This window comes from Camelus bactrianus, chromosome 6 (assembly GCF_048773025.1).
Source record: "Camelus bactrianus isolate YW-2024 breed Bactrian camel chromosome 6, ASM4877302v1, whole genome shotgun sequence".
Taxonomy (NCBI): Eukaryota; Metazoa; Chordata; class Mammalia; order Artiodactyla; family Camelidae; genus Camelus; species Camelus bactrianus.
In genome coordinates, this window is record NC_133544.1 from 91,972,134 (window position 1) to 91,999,689 (window position 27,556).

The 27,556-nt window shown below is 49.3% G+C and overlaps 1 protein-coding gene across 9 annotated transcripts in view; it reads left to right on the forward strand.

Annotated features, from left to right (window-relative positions):
- Window positions 1–22,012, forward strand: part of MEGF11 (multiple EGF like domains 11) — a 332,801-nt gene extending 310,789 nt beyond the window's left edge. The window contains exons 16-26 of one of the 9 annotated variants that reach the window (XM_074366294.1): window positions 3,074–3,202; window positions 4,271–4,399; window positions 4,892–5,020; window positions 5,535–5,663; window positions 6,870–7,106; window positions 8,652–8,770; window positions 11,182–11,248; window positions 11,920–12,021; window positions 14,536–14,592; window positions 20,797–21,003; window positions 21,624–22,012. In XM_074366294.1, the coding sequence (XP_074222395.1) occupies window positions 3,074–3,202; window positions 4,271–4,399; window positions 4,892–5,020; window positions 5,535–5,663; window positions 6,870–7,106; window positions 8,652–8,770; window positions 11,182–11,248; window positions 11,920–12,021; window positions 14,536–14,592; window positions 20,797–21,003; window positions 21,624–21,784 (1,466 nt within the window). In that variant the 3' untranslated portion in view covers window positions 21,785–22,012. Of the gene's footprint in view, window positions 1–3,073; window positions 3,203–4,270; window positions 4,400–4,891; window positions 5,021–5,534; window positions 5,664–6,869; window positions 7,107–8,651; window positions 8,771–11,181; window positions 11,249–11,919; window positions 12,022–14,535; window positions 14,593–14,802; window positions 18,585–20,796; window positions 21,005–21,623 lie in introns of those variants that run through there. The other 8 variants (XR_012507744.1, XR_012507745.1, XM_074366295.1 and 5 more) reach the window with 8 other exon arrangements.
- The last annotated feature ends 5,544 nt before the right edge of the window (window positions 22,013–27,556 follow it).

Below are 27,556 nucleotides of genomic sequence, written 5' to 3' on the forward strand. Positions count from 1 at the left end.
ACCAATTAATGTATTAGACTGATCACATTAGCAGCTCTGTGGGTGAATTTGTCAGCTCTGTGAATGTGAGTGAGACTTCACAGAGAACTCTGTCTTGGTAGAGAAGCTCAGAGTTGGTTTTGGGGGTGTGGGTCAGCGGAGCATTTCTGGCAGCCCACTCTCCCTGGAGGGCCAGGACGAGGGGATGGTTTCCCCAAATCATGTACCTCCCAGAGGCAGGGAAGAGGATGCTGGGTGCCCTGCTTTTCAGGTGAGATGCCTGTCATTCTCCTGGCAGTGGACCTGCCCTGGAAGGAGCTAAGGTTTTTGCTGGATGGGGAGCAATCAGCCAGGGTACCCATAGCTATTAACCACAGCCCAAGGCCAGTGGATGAGGGTGATTATCCCCAATTCAAAGATGAGGAAACAGAAACTGAGAGGGGTGATGTGGTTTGCTCAAAGGTACTTAGCCAATAAGTAGCAGGACTTCCTAGCTGTGTGATCTTGGGCGATTACTTAACCTCTCAGTGCTTTAGTCTCCTTATATGTGAAGTAGAGTTAATAATGGGAGTAATGATGAAAATAGATGAGAGTATTACAAGGTTAATGGAACTAATATTTGTGACGCACTTTGAACAGGGTGGTGCCCAAACATGCCATAGAAGTGTTTGTTGAATGCATAAATAAAACTAGCACCCAGACCCAAGGCTTCGGACTGGAGAGCCTGGTGTACCAGGCTGCCTTTGTTTGTCCCAACCGCTAATCACATCCAGGAGAGGCACAGAGTGGGCACAGATCCTAGTACCAGGTGCCCACAGTCCAGCTGGGGAAGGCTGGCAGTATGAGGCAGTGTGGCTTAGAGTGGTGCCAGCCCAAACTTTGAGAGACGTGGGCCCTGGGGAAGTCGCTCTTCTTCAGGAAGCAGCACTTCCCTGTGATCCTTTGTGTGACTCAGCCAAACGAGGCTCTCAGGGATTCAAGGACTTCCTCCCCCGTGACAGGGGTGCAAGGAGGCCATCGCTGAGGGCGTAGGACTTGCCGGAAGTGGGCTTTGCGGGGAGTGTGTTGAACAGAGAGGAGCTTGAAGAGACAGGGAGTCACTGATTCCAGCAGAACCCCCTGGAAGGTCACTTCTCCTGGGGCAGGTCTTGGCCATTTTGGAACATTTCCTGAGTGTTTGCTGTATGTTGTACACTGTGCTGGACACTCGGACACAATAGAGAATAAGAGAGCCAAGGTCCTTGCCCTCACAGAGCCTGTGATCCGGAGGGGGATATTTGGAGCTCAGCCTTTCCCAGCAGAACCTGGGAGTCAGTGGGAGGGGGGAAGGGGCAGCAGTTTATTTCTGCGTATTCAGCCACCATGCCTGAAGCACCTGTCATTTCTCCAGGTGTTGTGGGGGATACAAACATGGGCGGAACCCAGGCCTGGCCTGAAAGGGCTCACAAGCCACAGTAACAGACCAGGGAAGAAACTAATACAGGGTCCTGGTAGCTCAAACAGGGACACAGCCTCCCAGAACAGAGAAGAGGCGTGACTCTGTTAGGGTTAAATTCAGTTATAAGTGACATAAAAACCCAAAATAATTGGCTTGAAAGTGACAAGCTTTGTTTCCCTCACACATTCAAAAGAGAAAGAAAGGAAAGGAGGAAGGGAGGGGAGGAAGGAAGGATCCAGAAGCAAGCCACTGGGGAGTAGTAGGGTAGCTTACAAAGATGTCAGGAACCCAGACTCCTTCTATCTTGTTGTTCTGCCATCCTCAGCACGTAGCTTCCACCTCTGGTAAAAGATAGCTGCTTGAGCTCCAGCCATCTTGCCCACAGTTCTCATCCATAATCCACATTACCCTTCAATGGGGAGGAACAGGCAAATAAAGACACGCATTTCCACCTACCATTGGTCATAATGTAGTCACATGGCCATACCCAGCTGTGCAGGTGGCCACAAGCCCAGTTGAAACTGAGCTTCTAAGGAAGAAGAGAATTGATACTGAAGGCCTAGCTGCCTACTACAGAACGATCATCAGGGAGGTGGCACTTAAGATGAATCTTGCAGGCAGGATAGGATTTCTGCAGCTGGACATGAGGGTCAGGGGAATTCTGGGAGGGAACAGCTGGAGTGAAGGCGCAGAGGAAGAAAGTGGTGTGTGGGTGAGGTAGGTTTACGTGGTGATCTCTAGAATTCAGATTTTATTCTGAGGCAACAGGGAGCCATTGAGGATGTTTGAGAGGGCACAACAATGCCTCGAAGAGAGCTGTGCTTTAGAGAGCTCAGGCTGTAGGAAGCAGGTGGAGGATGGATTGCAGGGGAAGTGAGAGGTGGGTGCTCAGTGAATGCTCACACGAAGTCCTAAAGGATCGTGCAGCTTGGTGGAGGAAACCAGCCCTTCCTCCAAGGACCAAGGACCGACTCCTCCAGGAGGGGCTGGGACCCAAATCCTACAAGTGACTCAAAGTGGAAATACCACAGGAGCTCAGTGGAAGAGAGCACCTTGTGGACCCAGAAGGTCCACCCAGGAGGAGGGGACTGAGCTGAGGGACAAGGAACAGGCTGGATTTGGAGAGACAGAGGAAACAGGTGGAAAGGGACAGACATTCGGAATGGTCCTCTAGCCGTCTGCCTGCAGACAGACCTGCCCCCCTGCACCTGTCCCTCTCCCTCCCGCTCTAAGTGGTCTCTGCACTCGTGGCTGTGGGGTCAGTGATGCTGACAAAGGTGTGGGAATGGAACGCAGAGGCTGTGGGGCAGTGCAGGGAGCCCTAGACTGAGAGTGCAGGAGGGGGATTCCCAGCCTGACCACTTCTGTCCGTGAGCCCTAAGTCAAGTGACGCTGCCCCTCTGGGCCTCAGCCTGTTCCTGTCAGGGCATCTATAATAGAGCTTCTGAAAGAATGCGGCTCTGGGCACAAGACAGGGAGCTCACTGACGTGGAACCGGAGAAGGGTGATGGGGATGCTGAGGTGGGCGGTTCCCACCCAGATCCGTGCCCCCAGGGTAGCCATGGCTGCGGCCTGGGAACTTCTCGGGTGCGGCTGTGGGGGTGGTCTGAGGAGTACAGGTGGGAGGGTGGGTGCCAGGCTGTCCTGTGCCCACAGTGTGTGCTGGAGGGCACTTTGGGCAGGACTGTGCCCAGCTCTGCTCCTGTGCCAACAACGGGACCTGCAGCCCCATCGATGGCTCCTGCCAGTGCTTCCCTGGGTGGATTGGCAAGGACTGCTCACAGGGTAAGCTGCTGCCCCCCTGGGAATGTCCCCTAGGAACCCCCTATCCTGGGTCAGGCCCAGAAACACTCACTCCCTGAAACACCCAGAACCTCTCTGCCCCTGATGCTTTCACCTCCCAGGGCTGAAGTCTCCTTCTGCAGATAGGAATGCCCACCTGGGTTCCACTCAGTCTCTACAGCTAACATGATGAATTATTAGGACTGATCACTGGCATTATGAACTGCTAGTATTAAAGATACGGACATTATTGGTAGTATCATGAACACTATTACTGCTGGGTGTTAATACTCCTCACACCTGAGCAAGGAGTAGCCCCAAAGTTGGATGGGGAGGAAGAGGGAGCAGGGAAGTGAGGTAAAGCCAGGGCAGTCACTTCAGAGGAGTGAGGACGTTCTCCCGGTGACTCATGTGAATGACGTCCTGGGCATCACAGGCCTGGACAGGGCATTGTAGGGGCTGTTCCTGTAAGATGCACCCAATCTGATACGGAGGTGACAGGGACACCCATCCCCACCAGTCTAAGGGTAGAGACCCAACCTCTGCCCTGTGGAGGTCTTGGCTGATGGGTAAGACCCAGCCAGTATCCGTGGGTAGGTCCCAGGTAGATGGCGCGGCCTGAAGGCACTTCTGTTCTGATGGAGGAGACAGGGATGCCACCCGCAGGGAGCTCACTAGCTGAAAGAGGAGAGTCCCTACCCTGGGAAGGTCCCCATATTTGCGGGGAAGTTAGCACACACAGTATTTGCACCATAAACCACAGTGTTTACAGTTTACCTCACACACGCCCACATGCTCCAGATCACAGTCTCCTGAGACGGAAGGTTCAGAAGCCCTGAGAGCTGGGAGAGTGGGCAGAGAATCTGGGCTAAATGGGAATCTGGGTGACTGGGCCAAGAGGTGAGTGGAAGAATTCTGGGAACGGTGGCTAAGGCCCTCTGAAAGCCAGGAAATGCCACCCGGGCACATCCTGGCGTCTTGGCTCTGACATGCCCTCCCCCTTCCTCTCCCTCCCTTTCCGTCTGCCCCTCTCTGCCTTGCCCCCACCCTCTGCGTCCCACCCACCCCCAGCTTGCCCACCTGGGTTCTGGGGCCCCGCCTGCTTCCACACATGCAGCTGCCACAACGGGGCGAGCTGTAGCGCCGAGGATGGGGCCTGCCACTGCACCCCTGGTTGGACCGGACTCTTCTGCACGCAGCGTAAGCCCCGCCTCCCAGCCTTCCAGCTATTTGGAATCCCATGCTGCGGCCTGCTGGCTGCCGTGGGCATCGTCTGAGCCTGTGGTGGAGGGAGGGAGGAAGTGGAGCCCAGGGCTGGGAGCTAACCACCCTCCCTCTCACCCCTGGGACCGAGAAGCCTGGCTATATTCAGGGGATTGATGGACCCAAAGTCCTAGAAGGTCAGGGCTGTGAGGTGCCCCAGCGATCACCAAGACCAGACTCTCCTTGGACAGGAGGCCCAGAAATGGCTGCACAGCAAGGAGGCACCAGCCTGGCCTTTGGTTCCAAGGCACCTTGTCCAAAGGACTCCCCACCCCACCCCCTACCCCTACAGTGTGAGGGCTCAGAGCAGGGAGACATTACGGTGCAGGGCCTCACTAGTCCTCATCCTGTGTTCAGAGAAAAGGGGGGGCTGGACACAGGTTGGGTCCCAGCTGCACCTCCGCAGTTGCCCCCACCCTGTTTCTCCAGGCTGCCCAGCAGCATTTTATGGGAAGGACTGTGGGCGCGTGTGCCAGTGTCAGAACGGCGCCAGCTGTGACCACATCAGCGGCAAGTGCACCTGCCGCACGGGCTTCACCGGGCGACACTGTGAGCAGAGTAAGCTGTCCCGACCCCTGATCCTGGGTGTCAATGCCAGCCCTCAGCCTCCTGCAGGGAAGGCCTCCCCCTTCTAGGTCCACCCATCAGGGCCCTGCATCCCCTGCTCCCTTGATTTTCAGAGCAACTCCCAAGGAGAAAAACGTTAGGTCAGGTCTCCGTTGGGTTTTGAAGAGTTTCCTCCTCCAGTTGGGGTCGGGATGGGGGATGTTAAGGCAGAGGCCTGGGGTGGGTGGGGGGGTAGTGAGGGAGTAGAGGGAGGTAGATCTTGTTTGATTCTTCTTTGAAGACCCTGGCATGTGGAGGATGCTGCGTAAATATGAGTCAGGTGAGGAGGTAGGGTGGGTGTCCCAACTCAGGGCTATAGGTGTTCTGTCTACTCCAAGTATTAAACAGAGAAATAGGCTTTATTCTGAGGCAGAACGAATCGTCACAGCTGCCCACATATGGGATGGGAGGGGTAGAGAGTGGGTGCACCTCACAGTTTACTCCAGCTCTTCCTCATGCTACACAGGATGTGCCCCAGGAACCTTTGGCTACGGGTGTCAGCAGCTATGTGAGTGCATGAACAATGCCACCTGTGACCACGTCACGGGCACCTGCTACTGCAGCTCTGGATTCAAAGGGATCAGATGTGACCAAGGTAATACACAGACGGCAGGGTCCCTGAGGGAAGGGGGCTGTGCAAAGGGCCCCATGGACGCAGGCTCTAGGGAGATTCCAACGGGACCAACTGAATTTTATGAAGACACTTTGTGACATCCCTTTATTCACATTTGGGAGGAGAGGGAATGGAGTGGGGGGGGGGAGGCTCCAGGCACTGGAGAGGCAGGTGGAACAGGCAGCCTCCTAGGCACAGCTTCGCTGTTCTCATCCTTGGCAAGTTTTGTGAGCCACGCAAGGGTAACCGCAAGCTAGTGCTGTGGAAAGGTCAGCAGACCGGGCTGGGAGATCTACCGAATCCTGGTTCTGCCATGACCTGCTAGGTGTCCTTGGGCAGGTCATTTCCTTTGGCTGGACTCGTTACTCCACATGCAAAGCGGGCAGACCCAAGGGGCTCAACCAGGAGCCCAGGGCTCCAGGCAGACAAGACTCCATAGTGCGGTCGTGAGGGCCAGGCTGAGATGTGAGTAAAGGACTCAGCACAGTGCTTGGCGCACAGTGAGCGCCCGATGAGCGGTTTCTGCTGTTGGTTCTAGGAGGTGGGGGGTGAGGGACAGCCCACACATGTATCATCGAGAGGGGCTTTACGAGCAGCAGTCCTGGGCACCCTGGTACAGCACTCACAGCTTTCGTTGCCAGTCTGTCATATGGCGCTCACAGTGGGATCACTGTCCCCATGTTACAGGCTGAGGCTCTGAATCACACAGCTGGTAGGCAGGGCGAAGGGCCATGTCCAATTTTTCCTGACTCCTGAGAAACACATCTCTCCCAGTTACTGGTTGTGTGATTTGGGCCAGGTACCTAAACTTTTGGTGACTCAGTTTCCTCAGCTATGAAAGGGAAATAATTAAATAGTCTTTATTTCTTATAGGACTTATAAATAGCCCTTATAGGGCTGCTAGGAAGCTATTTGCAAATGAATTAATATCTATAACTCATTCTTAGACTAGAGTGAAATACTCAACAAACATTCATTATGTTGTCTCCCATCCATGACCACATTTGCTCCTCGTCAGACCTGGGACTTCACCCTCTTTAGGCAGTTGAGGACAGGCACGTGAGGGCTGGGATCGCACAGAGACTGGAGGACAGGGCCAAGGCCAGAACGTGGGTCTGCTCCCCAGGCTGAGGAGACCTGGAGAGCAAGCAGGCCTGCTCCAGGCTCAGCCCCTCCCTCCGCCCGCAGCTGCCCTCATGATGGAGGAGCTGAATCCCTACACCAAGATCAGCCCAGCGCTGGGTGCGGAGCGGCACTCGGTGGGGGCCGTCACGGGCATCGTCCTCCTGCTGGTCCTCATTGTGGTGTTGCTGGGCCTGTTCGCCTGGCGCCGGCGGCGCCAGAAAGAGAAGGGCCGGGACCTGGCTCCCCGTGTCTCCTACACACCTGCCATGAGGATGACCAGCACTGACTACTCCCTCTCAGGTAAGGGCTGCGCCCCCAGCGTGCCCCCTCCCGTCCCTCCACACACCCCCCAGGAGGAGCTGCATGGTATTCCTGGGACACCCGGGTTTCCTGGTGAAGGGCATGCCTGCAGGGCTGGCTGCGGGGGCTGGCTGCTGGGACTCCCCTACAGAGGTAATAGGGGTGGGGAGCAGGGGCTTACTTCGGGAAGGTAGATGAGGGTCTACGCCTACACGTGGGGGTCTCATTTCTGGGGCGCTCAGCTCTGCACAGCTATGGTTCGGCGCCTCCTTCCACTGCCCAGAGCCCCCGATCCTTCTCCCCAGGCTTCAGCCGCAGGAGCACCCACACTTAGCAGTCACTTTAAGAGCTCCGGGAACCTCTCCCAGTCCGATGCCTGTGTCACATCAGGAAACCGGCCTTGGGGCCCAGTGTCCAGGCCCTGTCCCATTTTTTTGCTTCCTTGGTGAAGGCCTCAGAGCAGCCCTCCCTCCCAGTTCTCACAGTTGGGAGGGACCTAATCAAACAGTGGAAGGGCACAGTGCCTGACTAGGGACAGTCTGAACATTTGGACAGTGTCCCTCGGACCAGGCCTGCTGGAACCCAGTGCGACCACAAATGTGGTTAACAACTCCAGTGGGCATTTATTCTACCTGGGAGTCTGAGGTGGGTGGGGACGGGGCTCTTGGGCCACATCCTTCCTCTCCCCTGAACCCTGCACTGCTGCCTTAGAAATAAGGCTTTTTGCTTCACATTTCATTAAGCAGAAGAGGTCAAAATGCTCTGAAACTGCCCAAAGGAGGCTAGGCCGACAGCTCTGTCTAGCTGGCTCCATAGCTCACGGCTGACTTGCAGCCTCCTGCACCTTGGACTTAGAAAACCAAGATCATGTCAGCCCGTTCTTGCTAAGTGTTGCCTACCACCGCCCAGCTCTGTGCTAGTGCTGCGGGGCAGATGGGCAGCCCGGGTGCAGACCCTGCCTTCAGGGTTCCTGGCCTGCACGCCTCCCTGGGTTTCAGCCAAAGCATCTCCCCTGATGAAATCCCAAAGCTCACAGAGAAGACTTGGGGGTTTTCTTCTTCTGTGACTCTAACAAGCAAGGCTGGCCGGGTTTCCCCACGCCATTCCACCAGAATTCCCCAGCCCAGGGCGGAGATCCTGGAATCTGCAGGAGGGCAGGGCTGGGGCCAAGAGGAGTGGGATTCTCTTTACAGCCTCACTACCGGGGTCCGAACCTGGGGGAGGCGGGAGAGTCTCAGCACAGCCCGACACAATGGCTTGGGGGTATCTTAGGCTGTCAAACCAACACTTCTCCTTTGGTACCACCTCCACACTGGCAAGCCCAACCTGCACCCTGCATGCTGCAAGGAGGGCCACACAGGGAAAGGGGCAAATCAGGCTCAAGAGAGTCCCAGGGGAGTAGTGGATGGCAGGAAGCTTGGGGGATGGGGACTTGGCTGCCCCTCTTTGCAGAACACTCTCAAAGCAGCCCAAGCATTCATTTGGGGGTTGTCTCATGCTGGGGGCAGGGGTATGATGGTATGTGGCACCTTGTTCTCTTCCCAGATTTGTCTCAAAGTAGCAGCCACGCCCAGTGCTTTTCCAATTCCAGCTACCACGCACTGGCGTGCGGGGGGCCTGCCACCAGCCAGGCCAGCACTCTGGACAGGAACAGCCCCACCAAGGTACCGGGCCCCTGACTCCCCAGCCCCCATTCACTGTCTTCCCACTGAGCCCTCACCTCTGCCCAGGAAGAAACTGCACCATCACAGCCCCACCCGGGGTCTGTATGGAACCAACTGCCAATACAATAAACATAGCCTGTGATCCCATGCAGACATGTGAAGCGTGTAACCGGAGGCCAGCAGGTTAGATGGAGCCAACAAGTGCCATGTGAGCAGCAGACCGCACACGTAACCAACCCACAGGACCACTCAGCATTGACACATACACCCACACCCTGCATGTCACCGAGCCATGTGATCATCATGTAATCACGTGTAGACTTCCGGTCACACATAATCATCTAACTGCTTCTGCCACAGAGTAACACATGGGATCAAAACACCACACCACCAGGAGGGGTAAACCGGGAGCTTGGGATTGGCAGATACAGACTGCTACGCACACAACAGATACACAACAGGGTCTTACTGTACAGCCCCGGGAACCATGTTCAGTGACTTGTGGTGACCTGGAATGAAAAAGAATATGGATGTGTGCACATGTATATATAGATATACACACAAAACTGCATCACTGTGCTGTACACTGGAAACTAACACAACGCTGTAAGTCAACTATACTTCAATTTAAAAAATGGGGGAAAAAACCCACCACGCCGCCCACCACGCTGCATTACGAGGTGTGCAGTCAGCACAGCAGTGTCACCGCTGTTACCGAGGGGCCACCTGTTCCCTTTACGGCTGCGCATGCCACGTTATCAGTGCACACCCGTAACCATTTATTGTTATCAGAACCAGCACAAGGGACGTGGAACGCAAACATCTGCCACAGCCAGTGTTCCCATTAACAGTGAGTCCTGCAGGCCTTCAAGGCAGGTGTGCACCACCTCAGACAGGGCCTTCCCTCACAGCTCCCAGCCTAACACTGGCCGATGGCAGGATGTCCTCTCAGTCACGGGCTCTTGGGCAATGATGTCTCAGCACTCAGGTGTAGGGTGCCCCCCGATGTGGTAGGACTCATAATGGGCAGAGTGAGAGGTTTAGAAATGAGGAACAGTCCCAAGGACCACAAGGTCAGCGGGCCCGCTGACACCCACCTTAGTATTTACACACTCACACACGGGACCTTGCTTGGGGGCAAGGCGCAGCCCCAGGACCCCTGACTTCCTGTAACGTCCATCCTGGGCAAGGAACACGGACAGGAGCGTCGTTTTCGGCCTCCAGGCCTCAGCTCTAGGGATCCTTTCTCCCTCTCTGCCCCAGAGGAAATGTCCATCAGTCCACAGACCTGCCTGCTGCCAGACTTGGTGGCGATGTGCCCTGAACCCCCTAACAACAATAACACAGACACCATACGGGCCCAAGGGCCACCAGTGAAGCCAGCACCCGAAGGCCACTCTTCAGGAGCTCTCATCCTCAGGGCACCCTGAGCTCCACATGCAGTCTGTGGCCATCAGCCCCACACCCAGCTTCCCAGGTTTAGGCTTACCTGAGGAGCTAAGGGAACGGATTCCAGGAGTTCCCCAGGAGGTCCTTTATGAACTAGAGCCATGTTATCCAGGCTACAAAAGGTTAGAGGCAAAGGATGCCAGGGGTGAGAGTAAAAGTCCCTTGTGGCCATGTTATTCTTGGTCACCAGCCACCCTCTTTCACTCAGTAAGGGGCTGGACTTACTCCAGAGTAGCCCACTGGTGACCCTCTGGCTCACCTAACCCCAGGGGCCAAAAGTGGCTCTGTGTGGTCAGGTACAGGTACCCCTCTGCCCAGCAGATGGGGCATTTACAGCAGAGGCAGGCAGCTCTGACGACATGGAAAAGACATGGGTCTAGGAGCTAAGACCTGAGCTGTAGACCCAGCTCTGCCATCAACTCCATGTGTGCCCATGTGCAGGGCTCACAAGCAGGACTCAGGTCCCAACTCTGAAATGACGACAACCATCCTTGCCTCATGAAGGGTGGCTATGGGAATGCAGCAAGAGGAAGGGTTACACCATAAGCACACCCTACCCTGAAGCTTTCCCTTGGTCACACGAAAGGGAGACACTCATACTCAGCTCAGGTGGCAGAGGTGACAGGGATGTGACAGTGTGACAGGCAGCCTCAGCACCTCCCTCTGTGCTGGAGATGACCTCATGTTGCTGCTAGGCGCTCCCAGCGCCCTGTCTCCTGCCCCCACCCAGCTGACCTGCTTCCCCCAGCTTGCCTCAAGCTAGTTCTGGCAGACAACAGAAATGAATCAATCAGTCCCAAAGCCTGTGGAAGGAGATCTCTGTCCTGGGTATAAGTAAGCCGCCGCCGCCTCCTCCCCGCCGCCCCCCACAGGGGTGGGTGCTCGAGGCTGGGCAAAGCAAAGTGGGGCAGGGGCATCTCAAGGGCACTAAGTATTAACTCGCTCTCCTACTCTCCAAACAGCTCAGTAACAAGTCCCTTGACAGAGACATGGCAGGCTGGACCCCCTACGGCTATGTGAACGTGTTAGGTCAGTAGTGGTTTGAGTCTGGTCCTCCGCCATCGTGTCCCATCCTCTTCTCCTTCTCCCATATTGACAGGGCCCTGTCCCAGCTGCAAGGGAGACAGTGAGTAGAGGAATCTTGAGCATGGTTCCCCCCAGGGAGAAGGGGTGTGGGGAGGAAGCCCAAGCCCCTATTTCAGTTCTCACAAGCAAATGAAGCCCAGCACGCCTTTCATCCCTGTATTAGGGGATAGGGAGAAGGTGGCTATGACTCAGGGACTACCAGGGAGAGAGCTAGGGCCCAGATGTGGGGATTCCAGATGGAGGCAAAAGATGCACTCACCACCTGGGAAACGGACCCCTGCCTGAGCCAGGCCCTACCAAGGTGCCCCTTTCAAGGGTTTCTTCCTTCTGCCCCACTGCCCTCACGGACACCAATTCCTGTGGGGGATGGGGGTGGGGATGAGGGTGAGGGGTGGGGAATGAGGGGTAGCAACGCCAGTGGCCTCAGCTCTACCAAATCCCCCTTGCCCTTCTGGCCCTAGCTCCTTTGGATGCTACATATAGAAGCCCTAATTCCTTCCAGCTTGCCCCACACTGACCTTTCTGCCCCCGGCCCCTTGTACTCTGCACCCTGCTGCCCCCGCCATACCAGGGCCCTGGGAATAATGGCTCCTCCCTGTCATTCCTCTCACTAGACTCCCATTTCCAGATCAGTGCCCTGGAAGCCAGGTACCCGCCCGAGGACTTCTACATTGAACTTAGACACTTCAGCCACCCCGCTGAGCTACACTCACCAGGTTAGACTCCCAGCCCTACCCACTACCCCTTGGGCCCCCGAGGCTGTCATATCAGACCAGACCCAGCACCTGCCCTAACCCCCGTTCCTATCCCTTGACCCACCCCGATGGTCCCAGAACTCTCCCTGTTGAGCCCCGCTCCCTCCAGCATGATTAATTTACAAGCCCAATTCCCCACCTGAAGAAGGAAACCTGTCTGGATCCCCCTCGATCACTCCTCCTCCTATCATGGTCAGTGGATATGGACAAACCGCAACTGGTATTACGTGAAGGGAACACAACATAACTGTACTCTCCACAGACCACAGGATACAACCCAAAAGCATCGAGAGATGACCTGGGGATGGCATGGATATGGATGACAGAGTTGGCTCTTGGCCAAAAAGCTCTATGTCCCCTAGGAGAGAGACCCCCAGATCATAGGGTGGGGCTGCCCAACAGGGCTCTAGAGAGGCTGAGGCAGGGTGTGTCAGCTGACATCCTCTGTGCTCGTATATTAGGCGCAAACCTGGTAGCTGGGGAAAGATCCAAAGAGGAGACTTGGAAGTTAGTCCTGCTAGGGAAGGATGGGGGTAGGAGTTACAGAAGTAGGTGCCGTAGCTATGAGTGCAGTGAATGAACAGAGAATTCGGCCTTGATACAAAGTAGCCCTGGCCCTAGAGGGCACACTGACAACCTGGGCCTGAATTCAGGCTCTAGCTGGTTTCCACAGCTCAAGTGAAACGCAGCTCTTCCAACCCCTGCGGGTCCCTGGGTCCAGTAGCACTGAGAAGAGTGAAGGGTCTGAATTCATCTACCTGTTAAGCAGCCATGGGCTGCCGAAACCCTGGGCTTATACCCAGGAGGCTGTGCTCTTGGCTGTGAACCCCCTAAGCAGTGCCGAGGGCATTCAGTAACTCCACCAAATACAACCCCACTATACACACACACACACACACTCACGACCACCACCCTGTACCTCTTCCACGTGGGAGCATCCTCTGGGCTCAGCTCAGATTTCTCCCTGCTTTGCGATCTCACTCGTCAGCCACTGTAGCCAGAGCCTCACCACACACTGTCATTTTTTTGGCTTACACTCCGGCAGGCTGGCAGCCGATGGGAGAGAATACTTGGGGACATCTGGGTTCTAGCTGCAACTCAACTTCTCACTTAAGTGTGGCCTCAGACAAATCACTGCCCTGCTTTGAGCCTACTTCCTGCTCTATAAAAAGGAGCAAAGTTAACAACAGCCTAGTCTTGCTCCCTCAGGGAGGGCAAAGGAAGCCCTGGTCTGGTATAAAGTGCTGAACTGGTGCCAGGGGCACAGATGGTCACAGTCACATACCTAGGCCCTTCAGAGGAAGAGCAGACTTGAGAAAAACTTGGACCTGGTTCTGCTCTATCACTCAGTGATGTGTGGAAGGCCGGGAGATAGGAATAGACTCCTGCAAATTCAACTAAAGAACTCTTATTATACCGAGGAGGTACGAGGAAGTGTCTAAACAGCCATGGGTTGTTGGGCTTCAGTGCCAGAAACTGGGAAGAGTCAGGTGGAGTCAAACTGTACTTTAGTAAGCGCTTGCTGCATGCCTTGCCTGATACTGCATCCTCAGTTAAAAGCTGGGGGTGGGGGGTGGGGCTTTGTAAGCCCAAGTCATTACTGTCCCAAACTAAAAATGTCAGATAATTTCTTTTCTGGGATGACTAGCAGCAAAGAACCTGAGCTTGGTCCCTGAAGCTTTATGTCCTTCCTGCCTCTGGCTGTGAAGCTCAGGACCATGCGTTGTGGGAGCCTAGGATGAAGTGTTTCAGCCGAAAGGGAAAAAAGAAATCCTTGGGACTGAAAAACACTGGTAATATTGTTCAAAGACAACTCTCAACTATTTGCAAATGGTCCTTTCCAAAAAACCCCAGGCAGGACAGCGGGGGTAGATAACTAAGAGAGCTGACGGTGGATGGGAATGATTACCCATCCTACAGAGATGACTGAAAAAATCAAGAACCTCAGCTGCCAGTCCACCTCCCTCTGGCTCCCCTCAGCTGAGCTTCGGATCCAGAAGGGAGGAGTTGGGACCAGAGCTAAGAGGTGAGAAACAGTCTTCAACCCCATTCCTAAATCCAGCAGAACTGGAATTTGGAATGTCACAAACCCATCCCCCAAGCTAAGAACTGGTTCTGATTCATTCTGTATCCTGTACGTTTGGAGCCTGAACTTCACCCACAGTGACTGTAGGTGGCACCAGTACTGCCTTTGATCACCTCCTGGAAGAAACTCCCTCAGAGTGAAGGTTGAAGAACAGGATTGCTAAACATGCCAGGGGGAGCCGTAGCTCACCACTAATGCTTAGGAGCTTTTAAGGAATTCCTGTATGGTCGAAATGATTTAGAGTAGATTAAGCCCAGAAGAATTTTCTAGCATTAAAGAACTGTGTATTTCCGGGGTAGGGGAGAAAGTGAAATAAAGCAAGAACACATGCAGCTTAAGTAAACCTCACTCACAGCATATTTTTTTTTCCTTATACTATTTTTATGCAGGTGCTTGTGGAATGGATAGACGTCAGAACACATACATTATGGACAAAGGCTTCAAAGGTAGAGTATCCAATCCTGACGTCCCATTAGAAAGGGCTTAGCAAGATAAAGAGGACAGATCTGAAATGGCCAGGAATTCTACCAGAGACAAACAGAGCATCTCTTCCCCCACCCACCAAAATAGTTAAAGACCACAGGACCTGGGGCTGCTGGGTAGCTCTGCCCATGGGGAGCAATCATAATAATGATGATTTCATCTTTTGATTTCAGTTGCACCTGCTTAGCAAACGCTTGTGGGCTTTTTTATACATGCCAACTAAACGTCTTCGGAAATGTAAAACACCATTATCCAACGAATTAGTACCAGTTAAATTGATTATAAAATCTGAAATAAAGTCAATCTACCTGCCCCAGAGGGCTCCTGTCATTGCGCTGGTGAGGAACACCAACCTGCACCTGCTGGCTTCTGGGGCATGAGGAATGAAAATGATACCTAATGTTAATATTGTATGACGCTCCACCCTGACGAGATCTCTATCCCAGAGAGCGAGGAAGCCAGGACTAATCCCTAACACACGGGAACTGTAAGACGGATCATCCTTTTAGGAAGCGTACAGGTGAAACCAAAGGTGAAAGGTCAGGTCCTGTCCTGGGCTAGGCCCTAGGTTTAAATGACATAACATGTGAAACAGGTGGCTTTGAAAATTATGTCACTTATTAACTGTGACCAACCTCTCCAAGGCCCAGTTTCCTCTCCTGCAAGGTTGGGATAATCATCCCTGTCCTGTGGTCTAAAAGGTTATCCTGTGTCTGATAAAATCACAGGGGGGAGCTGTTTTTGCATATTGTAAAGGGTTGTACTAATGTAACAGAGCTGTCCTTTTGTCTCTGAGGTCTGTTTAAAAGAGTCTCAGCCAAACTGAAAGATACGAGTGGTATCAACAACCCCAGTAGGTATCCTAAATCTAGCTGTGCACCAGAACTGCCTGGAGAGTGCCTCAGGGTATCCTCATGCAGCAAGTCACCCAACTGACACTTAGGAACCACTGGTCTAGACTGACTCAGATTTCCCATTCTGGTCTAGACTTACCCTTAGAACACGTAAGACCACTTCCTAACCAAGGAGAGCTAGTCATCTACAGCCCTCAGTGGGGTGGTTATTAGAAGTGGGGGTGAGCCAGGGGCGGGTGGTGGTGAGAACTGTGCTGAACAAGACAGCAGGAAGGCCAAGCCCCCATCAGCGCCTGTTAGGATGTGCATGGTCCAGGAGAACAATGTGAGGCCAGGAGGTCGCCCGCAGGCTCCTGGCCAGCCAGAGGGTACTACACCCTTGGGAGCATCACTGTGGCCATTTTGTGTTAGTTTTGATTTAACCCGTCCAAATAAAGGCCAACACCATTCCAGTAGATGAGGCTAACCAACAGCAAAGACAACTATACTGTTTTATCACTATGACCTGGGACCTCAGTTTCTTCTCAAAGAGGCACGGGGATTGGTCAGAAGGGCCCTGAGAGTGTGCATGACGCAAGCGTGAATAAGCCCGGCCAGGCCCAGACGCCTCACCAAAGGAGCACGCAGCTTCCCTGTGCGCTCTGCTGTCCTGTGTTGTGAGGAGAGCAGCTGCTTTCAGACTCGCAGCCATAAATGTAAAACAAAGCTAAGGACAGCAGTGTCTCCGCCTTGGCGTCATTCATTCCTGTTTTGTGGGATCACAACATCTGAGCCTCTGAGTGCGGGGACGGCCTAGCAGGCTAGCAGCCAGATTTCGTTTCACCACTCTGGCTACAATCATCCTTTAGAGAGAAAAGAGGGAGGGCTGTGTAGGTAAATGTACCGGCAGTTGCTGGTGACCAACACATCAGAACAAGAGGAGAATGGAATGTCACAGTTCAGAACTTGACAGAAATACTTCTTAAAGACGTGGACTAAACCCAACTAACTGGTTCAACTCCCCAAATAAACACTTAATAAACTAGTTTGTACCAGAATTATTTCCGAAAACTACTGGGCCAAACCAAATCATAACTACCAAGAGTTAAGAGTCTCAGTGTTTTCTGAACTCAGTGAGAAAGAGCCAGGCCTGGGAGTTAAAAGATTTGGGTTCTGGTCCTGGTTCTTGCTGTGTGCCACCCACTAGGTCACAGTTTTCTGGGTCTTGGTTTCTTCCTGCACTAGGAGCACTGGGCTGGGCTAGCACCATCGCTAAGGCCCTTTCCAGCTCTTGACATTTCAAGTCTTACTCCGTTTAGTCCCCCCTCTTCCCCCCGTTACTTCCTGAAGACCTCCACCCACTGTCACCCTGGAGGCTGTGTGAGACCACTCACTCGGCTGTGCTAGCCCCATTCTACTCTGAACATCTTGCCATCTATCTTCCTCTCACCCCCCAGCACAATAATTCTGCAGCAAACGGCCTCATGTCGACACTTATCTGTGAGGCATTTCCAAGTGCTATAGAGGAATCCTCCCCACTACTCTCCATCACCTTCATGATCCTGAAATCCCACTGTTGCTGCCACTTTCCCCACCTGTATGCTCCCTGCTAATCCAACCTTCAAGTCTCTCCTTGCAGTAACCTTGGCTTCCAAGGTAATCAGGAACCCACTGACACCCTGAAAACTTTTCGCAGCCAGTGTGGTTCTCCTTTTGATCCTGAGATCTCCCCCCTCCTCTCCCCTGATCCCTGTCTCTCAGTCAAGAGAAGGATGAGACCTTAGGGCCCAGGAAGAGAAAGGGCAGTGTGGCCTCCTAATAGTAGTAGTAGGCTGGGAAACAAATGGACGTTTGGTGCCTAGGTTTTCCCCGTGAGTGAAATATTGGCCTTAACCAGACAATAGTGTGAGCCTCATGGTCTTTTGGTGAGTTCAAATCCTACGCACAAGGTGGCCTTGGAAAGTCATTTCCCCTCTCTGGATTTGCTGCTTCCTGTATAAAATGAAGATGTTTCAACTAGCTCATTTCAGAGGCCCCCTCTGCCTCTGACAGTATGTGGCTGTATGTGATTTGGGGGAGGTAGGAACTAGATGAGAACAAAAGCCAGGGCATTACCGGGCTAAACCTTCAGGCTTGATACTAATGACAGGCCTTGGAGGAGTGAGTCCCCAGAGCTTGGGTAGCCTTGGCTGATGCTTCCCCTTTCTTTGCAACATGCCCTGAAGTGCAGGGACTAGCACAGAGGTGGGGCTATAAAAAGATGAGGAAGTGTTTTAGGGCAGCTGGTTATTCTTCCCCTTACCCCGCCCTCCCTCAGGCAGGCAGGTGGATGACTCAACAGGAGAAAGGAGTAGCTTCCTGAAGTGTAGTTTTCCAGCTGGGCTTGCCCTTTCCCTCAGCCCTGTTCCCAGAAATAGATTCCAGATTATTCCATAATCTCAACACCCTCCCCCACCACCTCAAAACACACACACACACCTCTCCGCCCTTTGTGGCCCCTTTGTAGATGACGCAGCTTCTCCCTGAGACTAACCCCCTTTCCCATGAACCCCAGCTTCTCTTTTATCCATTCAGACGCATCCCCTGCTGCAAACAATTTGTTTCCCCAAACTTGAGAGCAGCCCTAACTTCTGGTGGAAATGAGAGGGGCACTGCTGATTGGCTGAAGCTCTGCTGGGCACTGAGCTAGAACTTGCAGCGTCTTTCACTGCCGTAAGTCAGCTTAGACAGAAAGCTTAGAGCTTGGCCCTTCTCAGCAGGACTTGGCCCCACAGATAAAAGGGGGTAAGGTGAAGCTGTTGCAGACACAGTTTGCATTTAAGATACACAACAGGAGTACCAGGTAACAAGATGGGAGGGGAAAACACCTGGAGTGGGTATCAGAGAAGGCAGGCGTTGAGTCCCGACTTAACTACTAATTTTAAGCAAACTTTATGAGCTTTAGTTTCCTCATTTCTAAAGTAGTAATACTTGTCCTTCCTGCCCAGGCCCTCTTCACAGATGTAACAAATGTCAAATGATCTAACCTGACCAACTGAAGGCCCAGCTATACGTGCTACTAAGTGAGCTATCGCTATTCCTCAAATTTTAGAAAACACACAGCTGAGCCAGCTGCCTCTCAAAAGGATGCGCCTGCATGGGGAAGGGGGCGGGGGGGGGGTTAGGGCTTTTCACGCAGGGGACAGCCCTTCTTTAAGCAATGCTAGTAGTCCTCAGCTTCCACACAAACAGCTGAGTCGTACTGTGCTACTGTTTGGCTGGTAGGTTCAGAGAACCCAAAGTGGGGCTGATGGGCCAGCTGGGGTTCCTGGACTTAACCCCTACTCCTTTATACTAAGAAAAAAAGTACTCACTAGAGGCAATTTTATGTAGCTCAGGCAGGTCATGGCCCAGGACCCACAGCCACCTTTCCCCGCCGAGAGCCTCACCAGCAGCTGGGCCAGTCCAGCCTCCCTTTAGGCCTTGGTGGAGCTGGCTGGGACTGCTCATGGCCTAGCAAGAATGTTTTCTCCTCCTCTCTATGGTTCCATGTTAGAAAGAGGCCACAATCTAAGACAGGACCCAAGGCCGGCATCTCTCTCTTACTTGCGGGCTAAGGTGTGATGCAAAGTGCTCTGAGCCTGGTTCTGGAGCTTGCTCTAATGCTGATGAGCAGTGTGACCGTGGGGTGATCACTTCCCTATTCAAACCTCAATTTCCTCATGAGCAATAAAGGGGAAGGGAGAATAATAATTACTGCTCTACCTACATCACTGGGTGTTCTGAACGCTTGAAGAGACTAATGGGTGGACGTACTCCTGTACAAGAATGAGGAAGTGTTACCTGCTTGAAACAAACATAAATAACCCTGCACTGATGAAACAGCAAATCCCCTCCCAACCAGTTACCTGTTGTGGGAGAAACGACTACTGTGGTGGCCACGCCAACTCCTTCAGTCATGTGGGACATTCTGCTCTCACTGGACCGAGGTACATCCAGTCACATCACCACTTTCATTTTTTTACATTTTCATTAATTGCCACACGTTGGAGGCAGAAAGCATAGATAAATAGCAGCCCAAAATGTAATCTGTGGTGGTTCTAGTGAAAGATCATCCAAGAACCGCACCATCTGCTAGCACTTAAGAGAAACTTAGAGCTGAGAAATACAGAAATCTCACCATCTGCTAGCACTTACAGAAAAGTAGACTTCTTAGGTTGCTCTTGACTGTGAAGCCCCTGCAACTCAGTGCTTATTTCTGGACACCTCCCCCCACCCCCAGCTGGCAGAGCCTCACAGAAGCATTAGGGCCAGAGTCGCCAGATTAGCATGTCTCCTGCTTTTTCTTCCTGCTTCACTTGAAACAATCCACAGGAGGCAGTAATCTTCCCCCAAAAGGGAAAACGGCATAGAGGTTGAAGGAACCCTTTCCTTCTGTGACTCTTAGTCATAAAGAGAACCTTCTTCCTCCAGTGAGCTAGTTACCTTGCTTCATATTTGGAAACTAGCCTGCATCTTTTTGTACCCTAACATACCCTGAAGTCGTGGGGATGATGCACCTGAGAGATGACAGGAGCAGCAGCATGGGTTTTCCCAGTAACAGAAAGATACTGCTAAAACAGATCTCAGTTACATTCACAAGAACTGGAGCAAGTGACCCCAGAGGATACACAGCAGGCTTGCTAGAAAACAGGAACCTTCCAAAGCCCAGCTTGAGACCCAGGTGCTTTTTATACCTCTATTACACTTCAGTCTGCCCCGCCTCTAATCATGAGCTTTCCGAGAACAGGAACACCACCACTTTGCTGCCTACAGGTTGCCAAATGGCTGACACTTGTGCCAAATCACATACCTACTTCTGAACCTAAGCTGAGTCATCAAAAAGAGTTCAGAAGAAGAATGATATTACAGAAAATACAGAGGCCAAGGAATCCCAAGGCATGGATTCAAGCCTTGGCACTGCCATTTATGAGCTATGTGACCTCAGCCAAGTCACTTCAACCCTCTGGGCCATCATCCTATAAAATGCAAACAATCAACTATCCTTGCAGGATTTTATAGAAATTATAGGTGTGAAAGCATATTGTAAATATCTCGAATTAATCCCTTTTTGGTGCTATTCCTGACTACTGAAACAAAAATGTTCCTATCCCTCCAAAAAACCTAAGTTTCTTTAGAAAAGAACTCTGCTTACTTAGGAAAGTACTCCTCAACACGTTTAGTAAGTGAATCTTGGATTATCACAGGCTTTTACAGCTTCAGGATCCTGAAGACACATAAACTCGACTGCAGTCTGCTTCTGGTGTTTAAATCCCATGTCCTTGCTTGTCCTGAGAACTCTCTCTTGCCTTGCAGATTACATGAAAGAGTCCGTCTGCAGCTCTAGCACTTGTTCCCTGAATAGCAGTGAAAACCCTTACGCCACAATTAAGGACCCACCCATCCTCACCTGCAAGCTTCCAGAAAGCAGCTACGTAGAAATGAAGTCGCCTGTGCACAGGGGGTCTCCATACACAGATGTGCCATCCTTGTCGACATCTAATAAAAATATATATGAAGTTGGTAGGTGTCTCAAATAAGTAACTTAGTGAAATCAGGGCACTAGTGCAAATTCTGAGATGAAAACAAGCCCCCTTTAGTCCCCCTCTTTCGAAAATACACTCTTCTTTTGTTGCTTTTTAAGGAATCCAAGGTAAACTGTCTTTCCCAGGACTGCCCTCCTCTCTCATATAAGAATCAAATTCTTGTGCTAACTCCACTTTAAAAAAACACTAGGACTAGTAAGAAGCAGAAATACTGGGGATGGGGAGTCAGGACACATACACTTCAACTGGTTGTTGTGTATCAATTCCTATTTAAAAAAGAAAACAATCAGAATAGACATTTTCAAGTGTCTAAATCACCTACTTTCTCCCAGTTTAACCCAGGTCCCTGGGCTCACTGCTAAGACCCCAACCTCTAGGATGTTCTAAGGCCCTTGGTTTTGACCAGAGCTTGGGATTCTGATAGCACACTCACTTAGGTTTTCAATCTCTTGAACAAGCTTCAGTCCTAACCCTCATTTATCATAGATTTATAAATCCCTTCTCTTCCCCCACCAAGTTAAATAGAACTCTCTTGCCCCCAACAAGGCAACCAAAGCTAATCTGTTCTCTGAACTCATTTTTCACTATATTCCTTAGAGCCCACAGTCAGTGTGGTCCAAGAAGGCCGTGGTTGTAACTCCAGCTTTATCCAGAATCCATACGACCTACCTAGGAACAGCCATATTCCTGGTCACTATGACCTCCTCCCAGTAAGACAGAGCCCTGCCAAAGGGCCCTCCCAGGACAAGCAGTCTTAAGAGGGATAAGCCTCTCTCTTGCAATGTGCTCTGCTGAATATTCTCAGACTCTGAAAGAAGACAATCCCTTGACTCAAAATAACGGTACAGACTGACTCCAGCTGCGTGTTAGTTGTAACGTTCACCTGGAACTAAAGAAGAGCTTCCAAGTGGGACTGGGGTAATTGTTCAAAAAGTCCACTCACAAAGGCAAATTCTACCACCTACACACCCCCAACCCCAAATGCCCTGGATTATATGATTTTTTAAAACATTTAAGATACAGCTACTCATCAAAATCAGCTAAATATATATATATATATTTATATATTAAATTATTTGAAACATGATGCTTAGCATGCAGAATAGGTTTTACCAACTTTCCTAGGGGTGAAGGGGACTGGGGAGGGGAGGGAGGGAGATTACTTTAAAGCACCTGAAATGTATATGTACTTTTGGTTCCTGTTACATTCAACATGTTTTATTACCTAAGATAATTAGTACATAGACACAAACTGTGCTAATATCAATCCTAAAGTACCCATACATATATGTCAGGTCAATCAAATTATAACAGCCAGGATTACAGAACTTAGCATATAGTCTGATGCTCACAGTTTTTTTTTTTTTAAGTAAGACTTTTATAAATACAAATTAACTTTCCCGGGGGAAGGTATAGCTCAAGTGGTAGAGTGCATACTTATTAGCACACACAAGGTCCTGGGTTCAACTCCCAGTACCAGTACCTCCTCCAAAGATAAATAAATGAATAAAGCTAATTACCTTCCCCTCATAAGACAAGGAAAACAAGCAAAACAATTTAACTTTCCCTCTTCTGCCCCTGGTGGTGGTAGGAGAAAACGTTTCCAAAGTGCAGCAGCCTCTTTGTCTAAAACAATGATTTCTAGGCCAGCTTTACCAAATCTTGCCAATTCAAAGTTCAAGAACATTGCAAGTCGGTCCTGGCCTTGCCTTAATCTGGCCAACATCCGAGTCACTCCATGTGAAACAGAATTCTCAGATGATGCTTTAAACAAGCAGTCACAGACTGGTAAGAATTAGATATCCCTAAAAACGGTTATTTGGCCTCCCAAATGTATTTAGTTGGCATTCCCTGACTCAGAAGAGTACTTGCTTTCAAGCATTTCTTCATAAATCTTGAGCTCGATGTAGTATGGAACCCAAATGTGCAGAGGAATTAGACAGAAGTGGATATAGGAGGTTTAAGTTGTTTATAAAGTATATTATGCTTTTTGATGGAACTAAATGAAATGATCAAAGAAAGAATGGGCAATAATCAATTGCTGTAACATGATGTAAAAACTCAGCATATAACTATATGAAGTACTTCTACCTTCTAACCACCACCTGAGATGGCCAAAAATGTATTACTATGAGCCGAACGCTCCGGATCCCAGGACTCAGGTGCACCTGCACCTTCCACTACTAATGCATATATGTAAACTGGGGCTCAGCTGAGTCAAAATGGAGCCACTTCCAAGCCCTAAGAGGACCTCCTCACAAGAACTAAAGACCAAAAGGGCAACCTGGGGAAACTGATGGCCACCCCATAGCACTCCATTCTCTGATTAACAGTCCAGCCAGTAAAAAAACAAACAAAAACCTGCCAAAAAGGTATACAGAAGAGGAACTAAATGACTGTAAATGACTGCAAAGCTGGAACAGCTGCTCCAGGAAGTGTGGGAGTTCTGAAGCCCTTGATACACATTGGAAGTCGGCCATGGAACCCATTAGTTTGGGCAATAACCAGCAAAAGCAAGAAAATAAATGAGTAAATTCTCCCTCCCCCACTTCACTCAAGGCTTAAGCAAACTTTATTGTTAGGGGAAAATATAATACTTACATGAATGCTGCATGTGTGCATGGGAGCAAGTGATCAGGAATAGCAAATTTACTTTCCAATAAAAGCCTTATTAAAATATAACAATAGAAAATTACTTTGTAGGCCCAAGTAAATGTTTCTCATATTTATGTAAAAAGAAATATAGATAAGAGACTTACCTCAGTATTTCGGGGCACCAAGTGCTCAAATATCTTTGTCAAGTAAGGATCAAGAGGCATGGTGAAGTCACATCAGCGAGGAGAAACTTCGTCTCAGTCCCAGGTTTTACCTTCCCATACCCTGCATGTACAGTAACTGCCGCCTGGCAAACTGCAAACAAGCAGCATCACGCAAGTTTCAAGCTTCACCTCTTTTTTGCCAACTATCTTCTGGGCAAAATTCAGCAAGAGGTGGCAAGGTGGAATTGCTGAAGCACTGGGTCAAGAGATCTGTGTTACTTGCCCTCTCTGGGTTTTCCCCCAGGGTATTAAAAAAAAGGAAGAAGCAGAGAGGGGTAAGGGAGCTCTAACAACCCTTCAGCTCTAGAATTCTTTGATTTTTAAAGAAATGTAATACAGCTCAAATCAGGCAATACGGTGGAGAAGGGAAAGGCAGAAAGTATAATTAAGCTATTATAACAACAGCTGCCTTCAGATACCTAAGCGTTACTGTTAAAGACATTTCAATCTAACAGAGCAACTATTAGCAACTTCCATCTAGCACTGTCACAAATAGGTTCATGGTCAACCTAAACATGTGCACTGCGCATTTTATTGACAACTTGGAAAGATCTGTTCAACTATTTTACAGAAATTAAGTTTTCACTCCAAGTGATGTGTATACAATTCAAATGAGTAAGAAAAGTACAATTACTGTACAAAAGCGTAAGTGTAACTATGAAATGACAATACTTTTTTTAAACAACCCAGATTTGTAATATATTTATTCACTGTGCAGAGGGATTGTACCTTGTACAAAATAAAATCAATTTCTCAAACTAATTTAACAAGAATGCGTACTGTTGTGTTGCAAACTGAAAATGTGTCTAGAATCTACACCTTAGGTTTAAAGGTAGAACTAACCTACATTTTGTGTGGTCAGCCAGAGAAGTGAAAATCATCCCAACAGACGTTTGAAAATAAAGTGAAACGACTCTATCAAATTTATAACAAGAGAGTCTCTTCCTTTAAAAGTAATGAGTGGATGCAATATATTCTTATTCATGTCCAAAAATTATTGAAAAAATTTCATACACATCAGTATACTCAAAGAATTTCTCTGCTTTCACAGAGATTTGGACTCAGAGACAACTACAACTTGTGCTCAGCTCCAGGGGCACAAAGGTGCTTCTATGAAATGGAATAAAGGCAAGTTTAAGGGCCACCTAATTTGCATAAGTACAGTGAATAGCTGTCTGCCAGAAGTTATCACCCCATACAGTACTCTGGGTATATCTGTTTCAGGACCTTTTAAAAATATAACCTTGTGACCTAACTGGTAAAGAAGTAGGAGGACTGATTTTGTAATAAAGTACAGATGCTAAAAAATAGCTAACTGAATGCATTCAATGGTATGTTTAAAGTTTCTCCCTCATACTTTCAAAGTTTTGTATGTAATCCTCATCCTTAGGTTAAACTAAAACCTTTCAACTTGTCAGTTCACAAGGCTTACATGATACTCAAAAGTTATTTAAGTTGTTTCCATTTAATAAAATGTTTAACCAAGAATAATGTATGTTTGCTAGTTACAGAATAATACTCATTCAAAAAAAAGATCTTCCTAACAGATAATTCTCAAAGGCTGGGGCTTTGGCATCTGAGTGAAAGACAAAACATAATCAAGAGTTAAAAGGCTAAAAAAGGTATCTGCTGAGAATAATAGGGAAAGATAATAACTTACGAGACTCAGAATGCTATCTAGTATCATAAATGATAACCAAGGGCTGCAGGTTGTACACTCAATACAGAAGATTCAAGAATGATACTATTAGCCGTTCATTTAGCCAGAAGAGGCCCAATTAACCTGTATGTAGCAACAGAAGACAGAAAATCTATCTCAGAAGGGAGATGGATACATAAGGGGTTCATTATCCTATTATTTGTACTTGTGTATAATATTTATTACATGTTATTTATACAGTAATTTTATATAACAATTTGTATTTTTTAAATGTTTAATCTGAATGGTAATTATCAGACTGTAGCTCCCCCAAGCTAAACTAGAATGAACCCCAAGACTAGCCCTTCATTCTTTTAGATGGTACTTCCTTAATGTCCTCCTACAAGGTTGTAGGAGGGGTAAATATTATGAATGTCCAACTATGAACAAAGCACTTTCCCTCCCCTTGTGCATCTTACTATGTAGCAGTTACAAACGGGCAGGGATAAATGGAGGGCCCTGGTGATCAGTGGGGTGGTGATTATACATTTTCTTCCCTGACTTGCAGAGCTAGGAAGACTGAGCAGTTGTCCAATCCAAACCCACAGAAGGTAGAAGCTCTGGTCTGTATCAACAGTTGTCAGATTATCTCCTCATTCCAGTTTCTGCCTCCCAAGCCATTGTCTAGCCCTCCAGAGCCTTGACAATGAGTGCTAAAAACAGTACACTTACTCATTAGGATGCTGATAACAAGGTCTGAGTTTCTGTGGTTTGGGGCAAGGTTAAGTTTCAGTGACTCAAACACAGGAAAGGAATTCTGTTAGTTATTAATATTTACCACCATCACAGGTACTGATTACACAGTAGTGAAAATAGCCAATATACATGACATCCATGCCAGGACCTACCAATCCCATGCTTAATAATGTTAAATAATGGAATTCAAATGTTTAGACTACTAATAATTAATTACTGTATTAATAGCCAAATATAAATCTATAGGCTTGGAATTAATGATTGGTTCTATTGGTGGAATCCGTCCCCAGATTGACCACCTCACTATAGATTCCTCTTAGAGACAATTAAAAAAAAAAAAAAGCTAAACACAAAATGTATTTTAAAGTTCTCTCTCCCATGTGTGAATATATCTTAAAGTATATCTTAAAAGCCAGCAGAATTTTCTTTTAACAGTAAAAGCCAAAACACAAGCAGTTCTCAGCTCATAGTTGACAGGGCAGCCCCTTGAGTGCTCCTCCCTCCTAGTATATATGGTAACTTTGATGCATATTTTTGAAACTGATGGCAGTTTTGCAAATGTACTGAAAGCTTTCATCTTACTTAATGGTGTTAATAGGGAAATAAAGATAGCATTTTAATCAAGTTACTGTTAAGATCAAAAACATCTTGCAAAGTACATACCTGATTTTTACTTTCTATTAAATTTTAGTTAGAATGTATAATAATTTGGCTCTAGTACCTGAAGAAAGTGTTCATTCATAGAATTGTTCAATTAAAGCTGGGGTAAACCCCAGAAATGACTAATCCAGTCCCCTCATTAACTGGAAGAAAGTGAGGCTCAAAGATGACTAGAAGAGCTGTGCCTAGAATCCACATCTTTGTCACCCAGTCCCCCGCTCTATTATACCTGCCACTTTCAATCTTTTAACACGGAGTTTAGCATACTTCTAATACATTCCTAGTACCAACTTCCTTTAAAATATTTCTCTATCCTCCAATCAGTTTTCAGGAAAATGGATACTTCAATTAAAATTCTCTCTCAGCCTAATCCTAATGGTCTCCCTTACATAAATCGTGATGACATTAGTATTTTGTATTACCTTATTGTTACCATCAGCACCTACAGTTTGGGGGGGGGGACATTCTTTAAAACATTAGAATGACAACTCCAGTTTATTTGGCGTATTGTACAGGGGAGTGGAAAAGATGCCCTGTCAAATCCCATGAAGGGATGCAGCACCAGCACTGCCCCCAACCAGAACAAAATCAGCAGTCGTCTCTTTAGCACTAGTCTGACTGTCACGCTAACCCACTAAATGCTGTGGTCAAAGAAG